This window comes from Manis javanica, chromosome 1 (genome assembly GCF_040802235.1).
Source record: "Manis javanica isolate MJ-LG chromosome 1, MJ_LKY, whole genome shotgun sequence".
Classification (NCBI taxonomy): domain Eukaryota; kingdom Metazoa; phylum Chordata; class Mammalia; order Pholidota; family Manidae; genus Manis; species Manis javanica.
In genome coordinates this window covers 81,695,240-81,715,992 of record NC_133156.1, presented here as the reverse complement: position 1 = coordinate 81,715,992, position 20,753 = coordinate 81,695,240, and the positions used below count along the sequence as shown (strand labels likewise).

General features: G+C 36.6%; 1 protein-coding gene across 21 annotated transcripts in view; it reads right to left on the bottom strand.

The window, feature by feature from the left end:
- MEF2C (myocyte enhancer factor 2C) overlaps positions 1-20,753 on the bottom strand; it is a 160,968-nt gene that overhangs the window by 22,682 nt on the left and 117,533 nt on the right. For 17 of the 21 annotated variants that reach the window (XM_037012031.2, XM_037012032.2, XM_017653597.3 and 14 more), the window contains 3 exons: positions 18,114-18,257; positions 8,622-8,808; positions 6,687-6,734 (listed from right to left, as the gene is read on the bottom strand). In XM_037012031.2, coding sequence (XP_036867926.1) covers positions 6,687-6,734; positions 8,622-8,808; positions 18,114-18,257 — 379 coding nt within the window. Of the gene's footprint in view, positions 1-6,686; positions 6,735-8,621; positions 8,809-17,916; positions 18,055-18,113; positions 18,258-20,753 lie in introns of all 21 variants that reach the window. The other 4 variants (XM_037012037.2, XM_037012039.2, XM_037012042.2 and 1 more) reach the window with 2 other exon arrangements.

Genomic DNA, 20,753 nt, shown 5'->3' with positions numbered 1-20,753 from the left:
AAATTGACTAGATTTAGATTTACTATTGCTACTATATTTTAATAACCGCTATGACTATAACTGGGCTTTTTACCTCCCTCACACCACAAATACAACATCATCAGCTTTTTACTGCAACTGGAGGTCATAACTGGAGTCTAAGGGTCAAGACAAAGGTTCAGTGAGATGATAAACAAGCTAATATTAAGTTCAGTTAAAACAACTGAAATGGAGTAATAATAAATAAACCTGGTGAGTACTTAGCACCTATCAACATATCTGTAGATAGAAACTGTTTATCCAGTTTTGGTATAAAAAGCTTCCTTTAGTTTAAAGAAAACTAAAAAATATCTTTGATTTGTTTTTCAAATATAAGACTATCATGACTATATACTCTTTGAATTGAAATTTAAGTGAAACACACTAAGTCTAACTATAGAATTTATGTGACTGGCAAAGGTTTGTCTAAAAACAGCAAATTATACTCTTGTCTGACAGCCTTGGAGCCCTGAAAAGTCCCCGATAGGTACAAAATTGATTTCCAAAAGAGGGTTTTTTTTAACCACATCCCTCCTTCAGCATCTGCTGTCTTTTGATGCACAATTTTGTATCACTGATGATTTTGAAAAGAGTTTTTCTTTTTGTATCATCTCCAAATAAAATCTTTGGTGATGCCAAAAACAAGGAAGAGAGAAACCAACAGCATATGAGGAAAAAAACTGCTAAGAGAAAAAGACAAATTTTGAGTAAAACTAGTGTTAAAGGAAGAAATATTAATTAACTGCTTAAATTCATATTTAAAATGATCAAATTTTATTATCAGACATACTCTTAGGTAGAATCAATGGGATATGAATGAAGAGACCAATTTTATATTGTCTTTAATAGGATATATAAATATATCTGATTTACTTACTGAATCGGATATATAAATATATTATAAATATATAAGTTATATATAACTATAATAGGGTATATAAAAGGATAGAGGTTAAAAAGGGTTTAATTTGTGAGGTCATAAATCAGGATATACAAAGGGCTCTTAAATCTGCTAAAACACTGTCCAGTAAGTTACTAACTTGAAATTTTGTTTTTCCCTCCAGAAATCAAACTCCTTAAAAAGTCAGTCTAACTAAAGGGATATAAAGTGGATTTTATGATATCCTGACTTAGCCTGTGCCATTCTTTTGCCTTCTCTTTGACCTGACTTTCCCACTTCAACATTGGTCCCTACAGAATGGTGTCAAGGTACTGTTTTATCTATAATTTTCTAAGCCCTGTATATGGGAAGTGGACAATGATTTTCTTGGCAGTGCCTTAGTATCACATGCTATAAATCATCCAACTAGAGAACTTGGTTTTTCTTTTTCCTTTAATAAATCTAGATAACCTTGGTTTGGGTTAAAAATATCACTGTTACTTAATTTCATAGATAATAACAAAAAAAAAGCTGTTGGATCATTATTTATGTTTTGGGTGAACTCCCAAGGTAAAACTGCAAATGAATTCAGTATTTTTATTCAGAACAATTCAAACTAACAGGATAATAAAGTCAATATCAAGAATCCAATTATTACCTTAGGTTTTTTTCACATGCTGCTTAATATTTTAAAAAGTAATATAAAATTATATTTTTATACTAATGAAAACAGCTTCTTTACCTGAGAGCAGCTAAATACTATCTTTCTCCCTTTCTGGAATATTGTAGTCTGAATTTGTGTTTTGTTTAGCAACAAAAATACAAACTTGTTAAAGCCAGTCCTTTTAAATAGAGTTTTTAGCACTTCACTAAAAACTCTATTGAGTAAGTATTGCAGAGAAGTCCTTTGGCTGATAGGAAATTCAGCCAAGAAATTTTTGCTAAGTATTCTCAAAAACAAATAAATGCAAAGCAGTGGTACTAGTAAAGAATAATTAAACATTATGTGACCTTTTTCTCTTCTCAGGTCATTTTATAATATGTTGAATTTTTCTTCTTCAATACTAAATGAACTACAAAAAAGTCATGTAAGTGAAGTGTTATGACTATATGATCATAAAACATTGTGTTGTGTTTTATTCCCACTGTGAGTACTAAGTTCAAAGGTTCAAAGTCAGAGCCCAAGGTCTTGCTGGATGAAGTCTTTTTGGAGTCTGGAAGCCAGGTCTCCTTATTCACTGCTCAGTGATTTATACACGGCAGTATATTGCCACCACCACGTCTCCATTCTTTAGCTGATATAAATTAAGCATTCCAGAAGTGACAATGCTTGACAACCACATGCATAAAGTAGTAAACAATTAACAATCAAAATAAGGAAACAGCTGTTAGTTTCTTTTTATATAAAATTATATCTAATTGACACAATAAATGCCAATTAAAATTATTAACCAATATACATAAATCTCGTTTGCCTTACTGTCAAATAGTTATGTAGATTATAAAATTCTCTTAAATTTTCAAAGATATATCTAAAGTTTTCTCTCTCTCTCTCTCTCAATTTTTTTTTCTTTCTTTTTTTTTTGTCTCAATCATGAATCAGTAAATCTTTGAGCACATTGGTAATTTCTACTCAATAAAAAGCAGCTATGTTATCAAAATGAAGACAAAAGATGCTAAAAGGATAGTGAATAATCCAACACAGGGCACTGCTATGCTGATGGTTATTTATATTAAATCTAATGACTATGAAAACTCAACTGAGTTTGATTTTACAATAATCAATAACTACTAAGATTAATGTGTTAAAAGCTAATGTGGAGATATGACAAAATGTATTCTAAAAGCAGTGACTTTTCAATTTTGGTTGTTGAGAAGAAAGGATTCTGTAGTGGCTGAATAACTGTCAACTGAAACCTAGAAATGTCACTATTACTAACGTATTATAATGACCTGCTGTACATTTCTCTTATACTGAGAATACAACCCCATCCTGATATTTCTTTTTTAACCACTTGTCTTCACATTTGAAATTACTTCAATTTAAATGATAAGAGGTTCCTTGCTGTGATGGTGTGAGATACCAATCCACATTTCATTTACTGCTTATATATATATATGAGTTCCTTAGGTTTTTCCTACTGTGTTAGAGAAATTAGCAAAACTTTATTGGTTATTGGCCAGTGATGCTCAGCCATTTAATTGACTGACTACTCAGTGTATACAGTGTATATACTGTATACAGATTAATTTATTCAGAAGAATACATTACTCTTGTGAATTATACATCAAGGATATATATTTTTGTATTTAAAATCACATTATTCTTTGAAGTATTTTTTCTTTTTTCTTTTTTCTACATCAACACTATTACAAATTTATGTCTAGAAGATCAAGTTTTCCTTTATGCAGCTAGCAAACATTTGCTGAGTAGCTGTCGTGTGCTGTCTCTTATGATTTGAGCTGGGAATACAAACTGATTAAGATACAGTTTGTCCACAGAGGGCTGAGTGTCCAGGAAAGAGATGAGTGCCCAGACATTGAAATTACAGTGCAATCAGGTAAGTGATGTGGGCACAGGCTGCCATGAGAGAACGCAGGAGAGGCACATAATTCCTCTTAGAAGAGTCAGGAAAGGATTTCCAGAATGGCTGAACTGAATTCTGAGAGGTAACAGGAATCCTCAGTCGCAGGACGCAGGAGAGGGGAAGGAGCCCTAGAAAAGCATACATGAAGGCAAGCAGCCTGGACACTGTGTGGCAGCACAGTGAAGTGCTTAGGAGCACAGCCTCTGGAGACAGACTGTGTGGGTTCCAACTTGGGCAGGTACTTTAATTCTCTGTGCCTCAGTCTCCTCATCTATACAAAGGGCATAAAATGAATATCATAAAATGAATATCCTTTAAAGGACTGTTATGAGAGTAAATGAGTTACTTTTTGTAAAGCACACACAGTAAGAACAATTTAAATGTTTGCTATTATTAGAGCCGGAGTGCAGGGTTCTTGATGGCAGTGGCAGAAGGTAAGAAGGTTTAAGACTGGAGAGTAGGGATGGACCAAAGATAAGAGGCTCATGGTTAATTCTGAAAGAGTTGGGAAGCCATTGTTGGATTTTAGGCACAATGAATGATGACCTACAAGCAGTTTAAGGCTGTGAGAAGGACTATCAGTCACGGGGAGACAAAAGTGCAACGTGAGCAGGGAGATGCATTAGGAGGGTCTGAAAACAGTCCTGGGGCGTTGTTATGAGCCCGAACTGGGGCAGTGGGATAGAAATGAAGACAGAGAGAGAGATTTAAGAAATGCCATGGAGGCAAAGTTGGTTAAAACTTGATAACTCAGTGGATGAGAGGAAGAAGGGGAGGTATGTACCTCAGAGACTGGATGGGGAAAATGCTATACTTTATGATCGAGCTGAGATGAAAAGGAGAATGCTTACCTCTTTGGTCTCTTGATATTTAAAAGCATACAATAAATGTTAATTCATTTCATTCCCTTATTACAAGTTGAGATGAGTTGATTTTGAAAAAAATTACTAAGACTAAAGAGTATTTAACTTAATTGCAGAGTCTTGCCACCTGGCCTCAGAGTTTCTAACTTTATCTAAGACCCTGAATTTCAATGACGATATTCAAAATTTGGAAGGTATCTTTTGGCCATTTTGCTTTAGTTTTCTTTTCTGAAAATGTAGAGACACTCTGGAGTGGCCTTTCCCCCTGGTGTTATGTGACTCTTTGGCATCAGCAGATATAGTCGGTTTCAACATATGTTCCCGGCCAGCAGGAGAAAGAAGAGGAAGATGTCTGGCCTGTGAGCAGGACATGACAGCCAAGCTCAAGACTAAGCAGCATCCGCAACAGGTGTTCTGTGGAACCAGAGTTAGAAAGGGCTCCTTCCTCTATTTTTAAAAAGTGGGAAAGTAACTCTGTCACAAGTGTATAGGAAACTATGAAAACTACATGCCAATGGCTACAAGTTGCAATGACCAAGATATGTTGTTCATTATCATCAGGGTAGAGCTATTGAATGTCTTTTTGTTTTCTTCTATTTTTGAAGTAGAAGATTCTCATGCCTCTGGCAGAGGTTCTGAAGTAGGGGGATGAATTTGCTAAGCTCTTAAGATTTTTTTTAGTTCAGTGACGGTACAGCCTATATGAGGCTCTATCTTGTATGCTTACAAGATTGAGTGTCTTCTCTGTCCCTGGAGGGCCATTAAGCTTAGTAGACTGTCAGGGGATTGACAATGACAGTATAAGTGAAAAACCAAACACTTATTTGCAATATGGAATTCTAAAACAGTCCAGCTACTAAGCAGTAACAAGAGGCCACTTCCATCAAAGTGAGTACCTCCTACCCCAACCCCACATTGTTTTTACTATTTCTGAGAACTTTGATCACCACTACTGGCAGATGCCATAAGAGCAAGCAAACTGGTGCACTGAGATAATGGATAAAATATTGTAACATCTAAGCAATTTTTCTTATATTACCTATTGCTTGGCCTTTGTGACAACACAATTCTTAGTCTCTACCATTCTCTCTAACCATAGTATTTGGCAGAGACTTGAATCCAAGAAATGCTGGTTTGGCTTTGATCTGGTTTTGTAATTTTAAGGTTATAAAGTCCAAAGTATTTTTTGAGGGAAAAAAATGAGCACTTCATTTCAATGTCCAGCAAAATAGTATATTGACTTTACTCATTAATCTCACTCTAACTTTTAAAAGATAGATAAAATAGAAAGCTAGTGCCATTGATTCTGTTTGTTAATTCACTGTATAGTTTCAAGACATTTTCTTCATCCCTCACTGAGTTAGTGAAGGGCCAACATGAGAAGTGAGAAATATTACCCCCAAATGGATATAGTCATAAAAATGTGTTTAAATACTAATTTTCTTTATCTTCTTTCCTATAATTAGCAGACTATTATATTTGACCCTGCAAAATAGTTTAATTAAGTTGTCCATGGATATTTCTATAAATTGGGATTTTTTTTGACATTTCAAACACAACCTTGTGTCATTCATGCCTGCCTCCTACTATTTTAAATGTATAGCATGTTTCACCTGCAGGAATTACCATGGTTACTTGTTATGCCAATAGCGAACTGCAGTCAGCATTAGAAGTATTGTATTGTCTTACCTCTGCATTGAAAATGATATCATTATGTCAGTAATCACAATCATGAGTTAATATGGAAACCTGGAGAAGTGTGACTATGAGACAATTGGCCACAGCAAGAGGTTCTTAAGAGCTAAAATGTTTTTAAGGGGATTTTTGGGGGTATACTATATTTATATTCTCTGAGCTCATTTTAATGCCAATTGTGGTTTGACTTTATTAACAATGTGTGGCATGGTTAATAGTCTCACTCCCTTTTTTTCTTTGTATTCTCCTGTACCAAGAAATGTACAGGAGTTCAGTACTTCTTTGAGTACAAAGTGATTCATGTTTAATGTAATATGATTAACAGAGAACTCAACTGGCAAGGCTTGCTAACGGTACTTCTGAGTTCACAGATGGTATCTAGGATTAAACTGACTTGATCACAGCCCTCAATTATGATTATGTTGATGAGTGAAAGTTTTACTAAGGGAAGTTCTAGTTAATAAACAATCTTCTAAGTTGCTATCTAATACTTAAACATGCTCTAGAATTTTGGGGGGCCATTTTTCCATGCCTCTCACAGACCTGTCAATTTTATTTGGTTCAAAAGATTTATTTCCTATAAATCACCCAGGAAAGAACCCTACAGGACATGTACACCACAGGACAGGAGGCTCCACTCACCCGCACTGGTGCCTGCACCGGATGTGAGGTCTCCACCCATCAGACCACCTATGGATTAAAGAGGAAGATCAACAGGAGAAAGGTGAAAAATGCCCACAGAATAACACACTTCACTTCCAGCAACCTCAAGATTTTGTCCCCTCCTAAGAGTCCTAGATTTGTAAAGATTGTTACCTAACATTATTACTAGATTATTACCTAAGTCACATGGCTGACATTTATTTTATTGTGATGTGCTGTGTTCAAACATGAAAATTACATTCAGTCACTGACATTTGGCTCAGTATTTTTTTCTAAGAAGGATTACATTTTAAAAAGCCAGAGTTTGAATGACCTCTGAATTTTTATTAGGAACATGTCCTTATTCATTGCTAACTTTAGAAAGTACATTAAAATTTGACAACATTTATATATGAGAGTTGGGATGTTTCAGTAAGATATTCAATATAGTAAGTACTTAGTTTTTAAGGAACAAGGTCTAGCCAAAAGAACAGAATTATCAGTAGATTATTTTCTAATTGTTTCTAAGTGATACTTCACGATTATTAGCTGGTTCTGGCTTTGGAATCAGAAGACAATGTTCATTGCATTTTAAGGGAATGTTTATTATTTCCAATCAAATAATATTTTGGAAATAAAGTATGAAATTTGTAAAAATAAATGAGCATAAGTTCATCAAATAAGAAATTCAACTGCATTTGAGTATGATCTGAAAGGAATACATATGACTGTTGAAAATTCTTATGAAAAATTTTAATTATATTCAAAAGTAGAGATAATGGCATAATGAAGTCCTTTATACACATCTCTAGACTCAAGATTCATCAAGTATTTTTTATTTGGCTGATTTTGATTGTATTTTGTGGATGAAGTTTCTGTACTAAACAGTAATATTAGTTTAGTTCTAATTGCAAGGCACATATCTTAACTATTCTAACAAAAATTCTTCTATGAATGAATTGATTTTAATAAAGTTATGTGTGCCTAAAAATTTCCTATGGAGGGCTTTTAAAAAATAAAATGTAAATATATAATGGTTTGCTGTATATAATTTAGAAACAACTATTTTTATGCTCCTTTTGGAAATATGCAGGAATCGTTTAGTTATATCAATACACATTTACTTAGTTCCTACTGTGAACTTGGCAAACCAAGACATTCTTCTCTTCAAGGTTCTTTAAATCCAGTGGGAAAAGAGACACATATTTAATTCAGTATATCACATTGTGTTTTGCTTGATCTGGGTATTAGGAATGGTTGAACTTTTCCCAATAAATAATTTCTTTCCTCTGGGAGGCTGAACTTTACAACAGTAAGGGTCTCCTAGAAGTGTACGACAAATTTATGGCAAGTGTTTATATTCTTATGCTGTACTGACTTTATTTCTGGCTCTTTGGTTTTTATTTCACATTTCTTATTAATTATGCTATCCTATCGCATTTCCTTTCTGCCTTAAGTCCTTTGTGGTATAAGTAAGTTACTGTATAAAATATATTTGTATAAATATAAAAAATTGGCCCCACCACCAAACAAACCTAAATGGGATAAATGCTATCAGAAAACACAAGGAAATATTTCACAGAAAAGGTAATATATGGCTAGGAGGAAAAAGGAGAATGGCATTTTAGGCAGGTAAAGAGCAGAAGTAAAAGGATGGAGACAGTATATTTGACGTTCTGAAAGTATATGGTAAAATATAGCCACATGAGGAGAGTGGTGACAGGCTGAACAGCTAAGCTGCAGATTATGAAAGATTTTGAAAGACAGGCTAATAGGGTTAGGCTTTATCATCTGGAAGACCTGACAAGGGGTGGGTACTAAACAATGAAGGAACATACAACACGTGGAGAACTGGAAAACTCAACACCTTGTAGATAAAATAGCCTTTTTGCCCAGAGTGATTCCTTCAATAATTTGTTAACATTGCATGCTTACCTGTGTTACCTGCACTTGGAGGTCGATGTGTTACACCAGGAGACATACTATTCCTCTGCAGAGAAGGGTGGGCCAGTGGCAAAAGGTTGGGGTTTCCCAGTGAGCTGACGGGGTTGCTATATACCAAACTGTTGTGGCTGGATACTGGGATGGAGACTGGCATCTCAAAGTTGGGAGGTGGAACAGCCTGTAGGAGCAGAAAAAAAAAGAAATTGGGTAAAAGGAAAATATAGAAACAGAGGCCCTTCAGTACAGAAAGCCTTTACTTTTCCAAGAAAAATGTCAAATTCCAAATTGCTTGGTGTCTAGAAGACCATTAAGAAGAGCTCTCAAGATGTTCAGATCATAAATTGGTTTCTTTAATGTTCTTAGAACTCTTTCTTTGCAACCAGAAAAAGTCTCACTTTTGTTTAAAACAAAGCCCCATTTCATTAGATTCCATTGTCTCTGAATTCCATTCTATTAAGTGATAATCGTTCATTTGTGATGTCTGAATCTGGTGGCAGAAATGACTGCAGGATCAAAGGTACATGAATATGATGACTTCACAGAGAAAAAGGAGGATTAAAATGCAAACCAGAGCCTTTCATTTAATTGCTTATTGAAGCATATTTATGCAGAAGTTTGGTGATATAAAATCTCCAGGCATGTGAATAGCACATATACTTTATTATTTTTAAAAGTCTGTCTTTTGAAAGTAACTCGAAAGGTAATAGACATTTTAAGATACAGGATTCAAGAGAGCACGTGTCATTCAATAATTCATATTTTAAAATGACAGTTCAGAATATATGTTACACTTCACACTTGAGGATATACTGACACCAGGAAATCCAAGACTTATATCTCAAATGAGAGAATTAGCAAATATTTTAGTGAACTGAAACTGTGGATATCTAATTAGAGTAATCAAGTCTCAATTATTGATTTTTTTGGTATTATTTTGGTAATGTAAGCAAAATCACACTGATTTTTCCATTTGCATTAACTAGATAATCATAGTTGTTAACTTTCTCTTTTTTCATTTTTAGTATTATAAATAAAAATACTATTTAATATATTGTCAGAGGACTCCTGGTATCAGAGCATACAGTATTCTTAAGAAATAATGGATATGGATGTCTGTGTGTATATCATATATATATATATATGATATACACACACATTATAGATGGTTTATATACAACATTGCCTCAGGGATTCTCAAATAAGCCATTGTGCAAATTTAAATGAATATGAGCATGTGGCTCAGGGTTATTTTTTTACTTTTTTTTCTGTACCCCTAACATCCGCTTTCTTTTACTGGTTGACTGGCTGGTCTGCATCATGTACGTGCTCTGTGAGCAGGTCTGTGTTTGTCCTGGTGATGATTGATCACAATACCATTCTCCATTTACGCTTTTGCTTCATTGTTCTTTATTTTTCCTATTTTTTTCTTTTCTTCCATGATCTGGCCATGCCAGTATTGATAAGAGCAAATGTTTCCTCTCTTTCCCATGTCTTTGATTCCTCATTGTTTTAGAGGGAAAAACAGTCATTCTTTATTAGGCTTTTGCTGTTGTAAGCAGGTAACAAAAAATAATTTTGGATAAACACATGATGTAACGAAATATAAATGTTTGATAAGACATCAAAGAATGAATATATCCTCAGATTTCCAGACCCTTTTTAAACAACAAAACATATTAGTGTATGCTATAAAATATCTGTTGAGTGAATGAAATATGGTATTCCTTTATTAAAAGCCCCCCCCCAAAAATGCTCTAGTATTTTCTAAGGAAACCAAAGAAATAACTGTGCTGGGTCTTTGCCATTTTGCCTTTGCCATTAGCCCTTGTAGAGCCCCTCTGCACCCCCTTCACTGCTCTGAGCCCGGGAGGCTGATCCTCCAGACTGCGCCGCCAGGCTCCCCTGCCCTCTGGCTTCAGCTGGGCCAGCGGAGGCACCACCGAAGTACAGAGCGTGGGAGAAGAGCCATTAGGGGATGTTTCTGCTGTAGCATCCTCCTGCTGGGCCGCGGGCTGGCAGAGGCTGCACTCCCCTCCTAGCGTGCCCCTCCCTGAGCCCTCTCTCCCACAGATGTTGATCTTGCTGGGCTCTGGGGGCTCTTCCCTCCTCTTGCTCCTTCAGCTCTTAGATGTGGTAACAGCTTCTAGGCTGTAAGCCCTGATGTACTTCACTGCTCGCGGGTTTCCCTCAACTCCACCCAGCTGTAAACAGTCCTTTTACTAAACTCTCTTCAGTGACCCTTTTGAGTTTGCCATGCTTCTCCCTGAAGCCATAACAACTCTCTAGATCTAGGATAGTGGTTCTCTACAGGGGTAGATGGTCTCCTTGGGGAGCATTTTGGAGATCTGTGGGACTATTTTTGGGTATCACCATGATTGGTGGGTAAGACTGGCATTTTCTGGATGGCTGGGCACTATGTTCTATATCCTATTATATATGGGACAATTCTATACAACCAAGAATTGTCTCTTACTCCATCTGACTTCCAAATGCCCCCACTGGATATTCTGATGTGTGAAAAAAAAGCCTGTTTATAATCTGTATTGGAACTAACTTTGTTTCTGCAAACACAAGGTATTTTTTATACACCAAAACCTAGATATTATTATACGCTAAATTGCCAGAAATGCAATTACTGTGTACTGTGTACATTAAGGGAATATTCTACTTTGTTTTGTATGGAACTATATTATAAATTGTTCACCATCTTGGAAAATCATGTCGTCAATGGCAGTTCTGCTCATGTGACTTGGGTGGTCAATACAGCACACTGGTTCTCTCTCACCTCCATTAAAATTTTTTCCTCCACTGCTTCACTAAAAATGTTCTTGTCAGAGTCATTAATAACTTTCAGGTTGCTAAATTCAATGGAAACCAGCCTCCACTTGGACACAGCTGACGACTCCTTCTTGATAAACTGCCCTTCCTCCCAAGGCCCTGAACTTGCTCTCCTATCTCACTGGTTGCTCGTTCTCAGCCTTTGCTGCTGACTCTTCTTCTCTTGTTCGCTGGCTCGCTGAGTGTAAGAGTACCACTGTCCCTTTCCTGCCTCCAGCTCAGACCTCTCTCCTGATTCCAGCCTTACAGATCCAATTACACCCTTAATATTTCTACTTGAATGTCTATTAGGCATCTCAAAACTATCTCCAATCTTTCACATTCATACCTTCTCTCATCTCCAGCTGATGATAGCTCAATGCTTTCAAATGCATACAATAAAATCCTTGGAGTCACCCACATCCAGTCTATCAGGAAATCCTACTGGCTTAATTTCCAAATATATTCAGTCTCCAACCACCTCTCACCTTCTAATGGCTACCACCCTGGCTTAGCATCATTGCCTCTTGCCTTGATCACTGCAGTAATCTCCTAACAGATTTAACTGCTTCGACCCCTGCCCTCTTTCTTTTTTTTTTTGCAACCTAGCAATCAGACCAATCTTTTAAAAGTACAAGTCAGATGCTGGCACTCTTCTACTCAAACCCTGCAAGAGCTCCACCTTACTCAGAATAAAGTAATCCCAACTGCTTCCGATGTTCCACGAAGCCCCAAAAGTTCCAGTCTTTGCCAGGCTCCATTATGTGATTTCCTATCGCCTTTGTCTGTTCCTCAGTTTCTCGTTTCCATGGTTAACTCCACCACTTCCTTGGAGCTTCTGCTCAAAATCTAGCCTTCTTAAGGAAGCCCAACCTAACCGCCCTATTCAGTCCTGCATCTTGCCCTGACCACCACCCAATCTCCTGAGCTCTTCCCCTTGCTTTTCTTTCTCTACTGTTAAAAAAAAATATTTCTTTTCCCCAGATACTCTTTTTTCATTAAGTATAGTTAATAATCAATATTATATTGGTTTCAGGTGTACAACATAGTGATTTGGCAATTATATACATTACAAAATGTTCACTATGACAAGTAACATCTGTCACTATTCAAGGATATTACAGTATTATTAACTATATCCCCTAAGCTGCACTTTTCTTCCCTTGACTTATTTATTTTATAATTGGAAGTTTGCACCTCTTAGTCCCTTTCACTATTTCATCCATCCCTCCCCTGTGAAAATCGCCAGTTGATTCTGTGTTTATGAGTCTATTTGTTTTGTTTGTTCATTTGTTTCTTAGATTCCACATGTAAGTGAAATCATATGATTTGTCTCTGACTTATCTCACACAGCTTATTACCATCTAGGTTCATGTATGTTGATGTGAATGGCAAGATTTCATTCTTTCTTACAGCTGAGTAAAATTCCATGGATTGAATATTTTTCTTCAAAAAGAACTTTTAGGAAAACACTGTACTAATACAAAAATAAAAACTTACAACTTACTGCATATTACTAACTGAGCAGGCACTGTACTATGTAACTTACATTCACATGATTACACTTTCACCATCCCTTAACTGCAAATATGATTCTTTAAAAATTTTTAAATTAATTTTTTTATTTTTTTGCTTTTTTATTGGACTATAATTGATATACAATACTATATTGGTTTCAGATATACCTAATAGTGATTTGATAATTATATACATTATTAAATGCTTGCCACAGTAAGCACAGTTACCCCGTTAACTATATCCAGATATGACAATATTATTGGTTATATTTTCTATGCTGTACTTCCATTCCTGGGAATTCTTCCCTTTTTACATTGGTGAGATAAGTAAGTGGCCCAAGGTCACCAAACTAGGAAGTGACTGAGCCTGTTGCTTTTGACACTAAATTACTATGTAACACAGTATAATTTTTTTGATAGAAGTAAAACATTGCTATCAAAAATCATATTGTGAAGTGAGTTTGGGCTGCATGTTAGTAGCTTATTATTTGAGAAACACAAAAACATAAACTGAATGGTTTGTCACAGAATGTGAGTGAGCATTCACGTTGGAGAGTGCTTTCTCTGATTGCTAACCGCCAGTTTGAGACTGAAGTGTTGGGAAAAAATAAACCTTAAAGACCCCACTCTTCCATATTTACTCAGATTTGGTATTTTAAAGCTATCTTTTGGTTACAAATGTTTTAATTTGTATTCACTATTAATACTTATAAATGCTTAACTATTATTAGGTACCTAAGGATCTGCTATTGAACTATTTCTTCCCTGAGTATTCTACAAAATAATGAGTGTGTCTCAGTAGAGAGCAAAAGCTATTTTCCCCCATGGGTGATTACAACACATCCAAAATAAAGAGGATTATTACTAATTATTTAATAAATCTGAACTGCCCTAATAATTCAGTGAAAATCTCTCTACTCTGCCCTTCCTCTGACCATCAGGCCCAAGAATTATTTGGTTTCCAGCATTTTGGACTGTGAACAACTTGATGATGATTATTAAAAAACTGTCTTGTGACTGGCTAAATGGCAGCCAGATGTAATGCTTCAGAGTATATTTCAAAAAATACACTAATATCCTTTGTACTCTGTCTTTTGCTTTGTTTCCTTATCTATATCAGGAACTGGCTAAATGATTTTGAAATCAAATAAGCTTAAAAATGACCACACGGAAAAGATATCTCAGAGAATCAGAAAGAACATCAGCCTTTCTATCAGAAACTTCAGCTGTAGTTCAGGTTGTATAATAAATTGCCATAACCAGGCAAGTCTATTTGGTGTCCCTTTACCTTACGTGGGACATGAAATGGTTGCATCTATAATAAAAACATTTTAGGGAATGCAAAGACTATATTAATGCATAAATGTTTACCAGAAATTGGCATTTTTTTTCTTGACTTTTCAAAATTAGGGAATGTAAAACATTTAAATTAAAAAACATTTTGTCTAAGAAATGAAAGCCAAGAAAATAGTTAAAAGCTCCAAACTTGTAAAGATGTCAGAGTCAGGCTTCAAATTTTAGAACATTCAAGACATGAAGGAAGAGGGAATTTCAGGTGAATAAATAAAATGCTGTAGGCAGGACTGGCTATACAATTTGCAGGGCCCAGGGCAAAATGAAAATGTGGGGCCCCTCATTAAAAAATTACTTAGAATGCCAAGATGGTGACAGCAGAACATTTAAGCAAGCATGGCTCTCTAAGAGCAGGGCTCTGTGGAACTGCACAGCTCACACACCCATGACACTGGGCCCGGCTTTAAGAGATAAAGGCATGATAGCTAAAGAGCATTTAGTTTCCGTTCCTGAACAAACTGATCATGGTTACTGACATGTGTCACCATGGTCAGAAAGGTACCTGAACTCTTATCCAACACCCTCTATTTTCCCAAACTTACCACACGGAAAAGTCCAATAAGGTAATTTTAATAGAACATTTTTAGTTAATAAGCTCTCTTTCATTTAAGGTGAATGAATGAACTGAATCTCTTTTTTTGGCCACTAATGACACCCTTCACTTTTGATCAACCATTATCACGCAGCTGAAAACTATCAGAGAAAAAGAAAAATCACACAGCTCCAAAGACTAGTGACTACCAATTGCTGATATCCAAATTTCCCAAGGCTGCTGGACACCTCTGGGCCATACTTGTTCATTCCCTCTCCATCTTCAATTTCTCACAAGGTCTGGCCTTTCATCATTCCCAGTCTCTTTCAAATACCTGCTCCCCTATGTCAGTATCCATAGAAGCTAAATCAATATGAAATACAGAGGTCATTAGGTGGTCACCCACTCAACTTCACTCTACTCACCTACCACCTTACCTACATATCCCTGGGTCCCTCTGCAACTCTATTCTGTTCAGTTGCCCCCCTCCTCCCCTTCCTGGAGGAGCTTTGCCATTTATCCCCACTGCACCTTTGTGCTGGAGCTTTTCTTGCAGTCAAGTATTCCTTGTGCATATAAATAGTCTCCAGGGCTTTCCTTTTAACTCCTTCCTGATCTTGGTTAACAGGATTATTTCTTTCTCTTCACAGTCCCTTGTCTGAAGAAAAGCTCTACTCGCTGTTTCCACTTCCCCCCTCCTGAACCAGTCTCGCCTCTGCCTCTCCTTCTTACAGCCCATTTCCTAATTCCCGGTTCCTCAAATGGAGGTGTTTTTTCTTGCTGGGAAGCCCAGCATGAACCATGGCAAACCCCGCATGAGGAAATGCTGGTCAACAAGATTCCAAACCATCCATGAATTATTTCATGTAATTGAGGAATATGGGCATAAATTAAATTGCACCAACAGGTGATTGCAGTATTAGATTTTCTATTTTAAAAGGGAAACTCTTCAAACTGGGTCTCTGAAATAGAAAAACAGTCTTGTAATGTTTTTTAAAGAGGTGGAGACACTCTCTACATACAAAGGGCAGAGTGTCCTTGCCCTGCTGTAAATGTTTTAGCAGCTGTGGAAACTTTCAACAAAATTTACTTTCAGCAACTGAGAGCGATGTGCGAAAACTGGGCTTTTCATCGTGGAGACGGAAGCACTTACTAAAGAGATGAAGACTGGGAGGCCCAGCTCGGAGCTGTGTAGCTCCCTCTCATAGCTCTGCCTATAAACTCTAATGTGGTTTTTCATCCCCTGCCACACACCACTGCGCCTCTTAAGAAATCATGTATCCTGATTTTGAACTCTTCACATGCCAGGATGAAATGCCGTGAAGGAATCCAGGTATGCATCACACCTCTTCCCACCAAGAGCATGTGGAAAATGATTCAGTGTGCAAACATGGGCATTCTCCCAGAACTGGGGGGTTAAAGCTCCTCACCCATTTGATGTGACTGCCGGAGAGCCATGAGCAGTATTACTTCCACTGCCCTTTTCCTAACTGTGCAAGAGACGCCTTCTATCTCAGACACTGAAGGGGCTTTACCTTAAAATCTCACATTCACAAACCTTCGTGCCCAGCAGCTCTAAACTCAAGCAGTAGATGGCAAGAGAAACTCAAGAAGAAAAATTGGCCCAGAGGAGCTGTTTTTTTCCCCTCCTTCTGGGCAAGATATAATCCAATGGGTATATCCTTTAAGAATTCTGAGGATAACAAGTATGCATGGCTGCATCTGACCGGAAGTATTTCACTTGAAGGCCCACTGTGGATGTGTGTGTAAGTACTTGGCATGTAGTATAAAACCTTTAAGAATTTCCAGCACTTAACTTTCCTTCATGATGCAGTATATTAATAAGTGACTGAACAAAAACTCTACTGCTGACATTCACTTAACAATGAGACTAGAAAGTTTCATATGCATACCTTTTATACATAAGTTTTATAGTATTTGGTTTAATCCAACATGGGCTCATTGTGCACCTACTATGTGTAAAAGCATTAATTTATCTTGTGAGGGCAGTGTTGCAGATTTGGCTGAGAGCTTTTGTTCCCAAATAACTGCACTTAAAATTGCTGAGGCACATTTTCAGTGGATCTCTCTCAATCTGGTTTAGGTTTAGGCTATTCTGCTAACTTTCAAAAAAAGGGACATTTTTGAGAAAGGAATGAATTACCTACCGAGGAGCTTATATACAATGAGGGTTCAGACACCAACATTAGTTATTCAGAAAGTATGTGAGCATTGAGATGCATCACTTTATGTCACAGAATTATCATCACTTGACTGATGACAGAATATAATAAAAGGCATGTGCTTTCCCCCTGTATATGTGGGTAAACAAAATAATACATGCAGAGTTATTTCTCTTAAATATCTGGCAAGGCATATGATTGATTGTTAGAAATTTTTTCAATTGGTTAAGACAGAATTTAGCCAAATGTTAAAGCATGGAAAATGTTGGTGTAGGCAAAGCAAATATTCTGATAAAGCTTTAAAATCACCCCAGCACACAAACATGTTGAAATCTTACCATTAGGTTTTCATGCAGTCTGTTTCCCTGCAGCGAGCATTAGCTTTAACCCTTCAGTGTGTTGCTGAGCTTCATGTTTAGGGAGAAAGGGCTGAGGCTTTATTCAGAAATAAGCTTTTATTTGGGTGATGGTCATCAGTGTGAGCGAGAGAACTGCAGTTCCACTTGTGTACCTGGTCTCAGTAAGAAGTTCATCTGTATTTGCTAGGAAAGACTCAAACCTGTTGAGGAGATTCTCATGTTTTACTGGTGCCTTGAGATTTGTGCGGACTGTGTTTAAGAGATTGTGTAAATTCAGGTTGTGTTGCACAGATCTTTCTCTTCCTCCTGTGAATGAACTTCTTGATGGCAACTCTTTCAGATTACATACTTTCAGCACCCCTTAGGGTTTGCTTTCTAAATGAACGGCTTGTGGGATGAGATGGCTATTTTATTGGTTTGACTTTTCCACTGCTTATGCTCGGTAGAGAAAGCCATCACTGCAAGGGTTAAGGTGTGTTACTGCAGCAGTTATCAGCAGACCAGCCATCTACCTTTGGTACTTACAGGAATTTTATGACTCTTGATCATATTATCAAATTCTTCATTAATTTTTTTGTATTTTTCTTCAGTGCGTGGGGTGAGTGCATAAGAGGAGTCGGGATCGGGGCTTTCACAGCCTTTGTTTTCTTTCTTGTTCAAGGCCTGCCAGGTTCAGAGAAATATCAAGAGTAAAAAAAATGAAGGGTGTTTCGAGTACTTACACACAATCTTTGCCTGCTGATCATTAGATCAATATCTTCGTTAATTTTCCTGTACTTGTCCTCAGACTCAGGGCTGTGACCTACTGAATCGTCTGCATCGGGGTCTGGGCTGTCACAGCCATTAAGGCCCTTCTTTCTCAACGTCTGAAATACATAATTTGGAGAGTTCAAACCTAGACAAAGGCTGCAAGAGACATTCAGGGGTGTTACAGAAGTTTAGGCTGTCCAAGATTTCAGGTGGTTATTACACATGCTATATTACATTAGGGTAAAAAAACCACTCAACCTGTAACTGGTTTCCATAGCACACTCATGACTTTACTTATTAAAAAATAAAAGGGAAATAGTCCTTTCACAATTAAATCCAGTCAATGAACAAACATGGTATGAGGGCTGAAGTTTCATGATACAGACACATACTTCAAATATCTAATGAGAGACAATTACAGAAGAATACAAATAAGGTGGCAAATTGCAACACTCTATCTTCCCACAGAAAAATCAGAGGTCAAGAACATTACACAACGATTTCAGATTCTGTGATCATGACAAAAGCAGAAATGATGGAAACAGATTCCTAGTTTGGGTCTAACATGATGGTCAGCACTAATGGTGTCCTGCCATCCCTTTGCATGCGCCCTTGACAGCAGAAGGCAGTAAGAGAAACCGGCTAACAGGCTCACGAAGCACCATTAAAAATGCTTAGACTATGTGATCATAAGGAGAATCACCTGTGTTTAGTCTAGTACGTTCTATATGTGTGAAAATTTGTATTGAAATTGATAATATGCAGAAGTTATCAGCCTAATCACAGGCTCAAAGAAAAGTCAAAATAGCTGAATTCAGGGCTTCGTGATCAGGAGCCGCGTGAGGAAACCAAGACACGGCAACCAGGCAGCCGCCTCAACAACTACGGGTTAACAGTAGCGCCTCCTGGTTCCAGGTGAGTGGGATCGCCCTGAGATTGTCTCCTGACACATGAAAGTGATAAGTTAATGCCTTATCTTGAACCTTCTGTCTCCTGAATGTGGGTTTGGTCTAGTCTCAGCTGTCACAGATGCGTAAATATCACGGTAACACTGTAATAGAAAAAGTATGAGTCAGGAGTCCTGAGTTTTACTTTCTTTCCTTTTTTTTTAACTGATGGTTATCAGTTTAATTGTACACATCTGATGTACAGAGATAATGTTATATTTTTTAGAGCTCATAAAACTTCTGATGAATCACAAGCTTGCCATGTTAATTTTTAAAGAGTAGTAACATTTCTGAATTTTCCAGGCACTACCAAAATTGTTTATAAAGAGCTGTGTACCTAAGTGTCTCTTATTCATTAGTGGAAAGTTAAGCAGAGCTCATCTTTATTAAAGACAGAATTCACATACAAATAAAGTGAAAGCTGTGACGTCAAGCTAAGGACTTCAAAGCTGAGATAACACTCCATCTTTAATTCATGCAATTGGGGAAAATAAATAAAACAACATGAGTTAAAAAGGGGGTGCCAGTCTTAAAAATTTTAACCTTTTGGCTCTTATCAATGTTTAACAAACAACATTATTCAAAATTAGTTTCTGAGGCACTGAGGATTTCCATTTAAAAATCTAACCAAGAAAGCTACCATTTTTAATACATCTAAGATACACTGTGGCTCTGTAAATATTTATTAATGTTATAGTGGTATAATATAACAAACATATGGTTACAGCTTATTACGTGGTAAAATGTTTGAATATTAAATGAATATTTTGACACAAGATGATAAAATATAAATTTACTATCTTGGGAAATTTATAATTGGTGGGGCCACCTGTCCCCCATTGTGGCTCTTCAGCCATCTTTTTCACCCAGAATAGTACTCCTAGAGGGTTCCTGCAGTAATACTACAAATGATACCACTGATGTTAGAATAATAATTTTAATTGCTCACTTAATTTCCTGTGTTTTAAATTATTTTGTTAGCATTATCTCCACACAGGACTCCAGGTGATAACTATTTATTGCATTATGATGTGTTTCTGCCTTGATCTTCACATCTTGAGCTTTTAAGAATAATTCGAGTATCTTGCATCATACTCTGCATATTTGCAGAAAAATTCACTTGTGTAGAGAAAAATATATAAGATCAAGAAAACATTACTGGAGATTTTTCAAAATTTATTCACCTATTATTTCTATAAGGCATATATATTTTCATTAGAATATTCTTATATAAACCTTTAATTTAAAGTCTTATTTAACATTAATTTATAATCTTATTAAACAGTAATTTTTCAATATGTACCTAAACCTTTTATCCAATAAATCTTGTTGTAAAAATTATAGTTGTTTTGACGTGTAGATTTTTGACAACAGAACGCAAGGGTTAGAAGAGGCCTATCAACTGTCATTACAATCCATCTGGCACATACATGTGTGCTAAATTTTCTTATAAAGCTTTCATGGGTAGATACCGTGTTTGGCTTATAAAATTCAAACATCAATTACACTTTCTTGAAAGATTGCCACAAATATTAACTCATTATCTCTCACAAGTCTTCCATGAATATTTTAGGGAAACCATAAGCCGGGTCTCAAACCAGAGTGGCCAAGCATGATGGCCCACACCTCCTGTCCCCTGGTGGGGGCAATATGGGGCCACCTTTC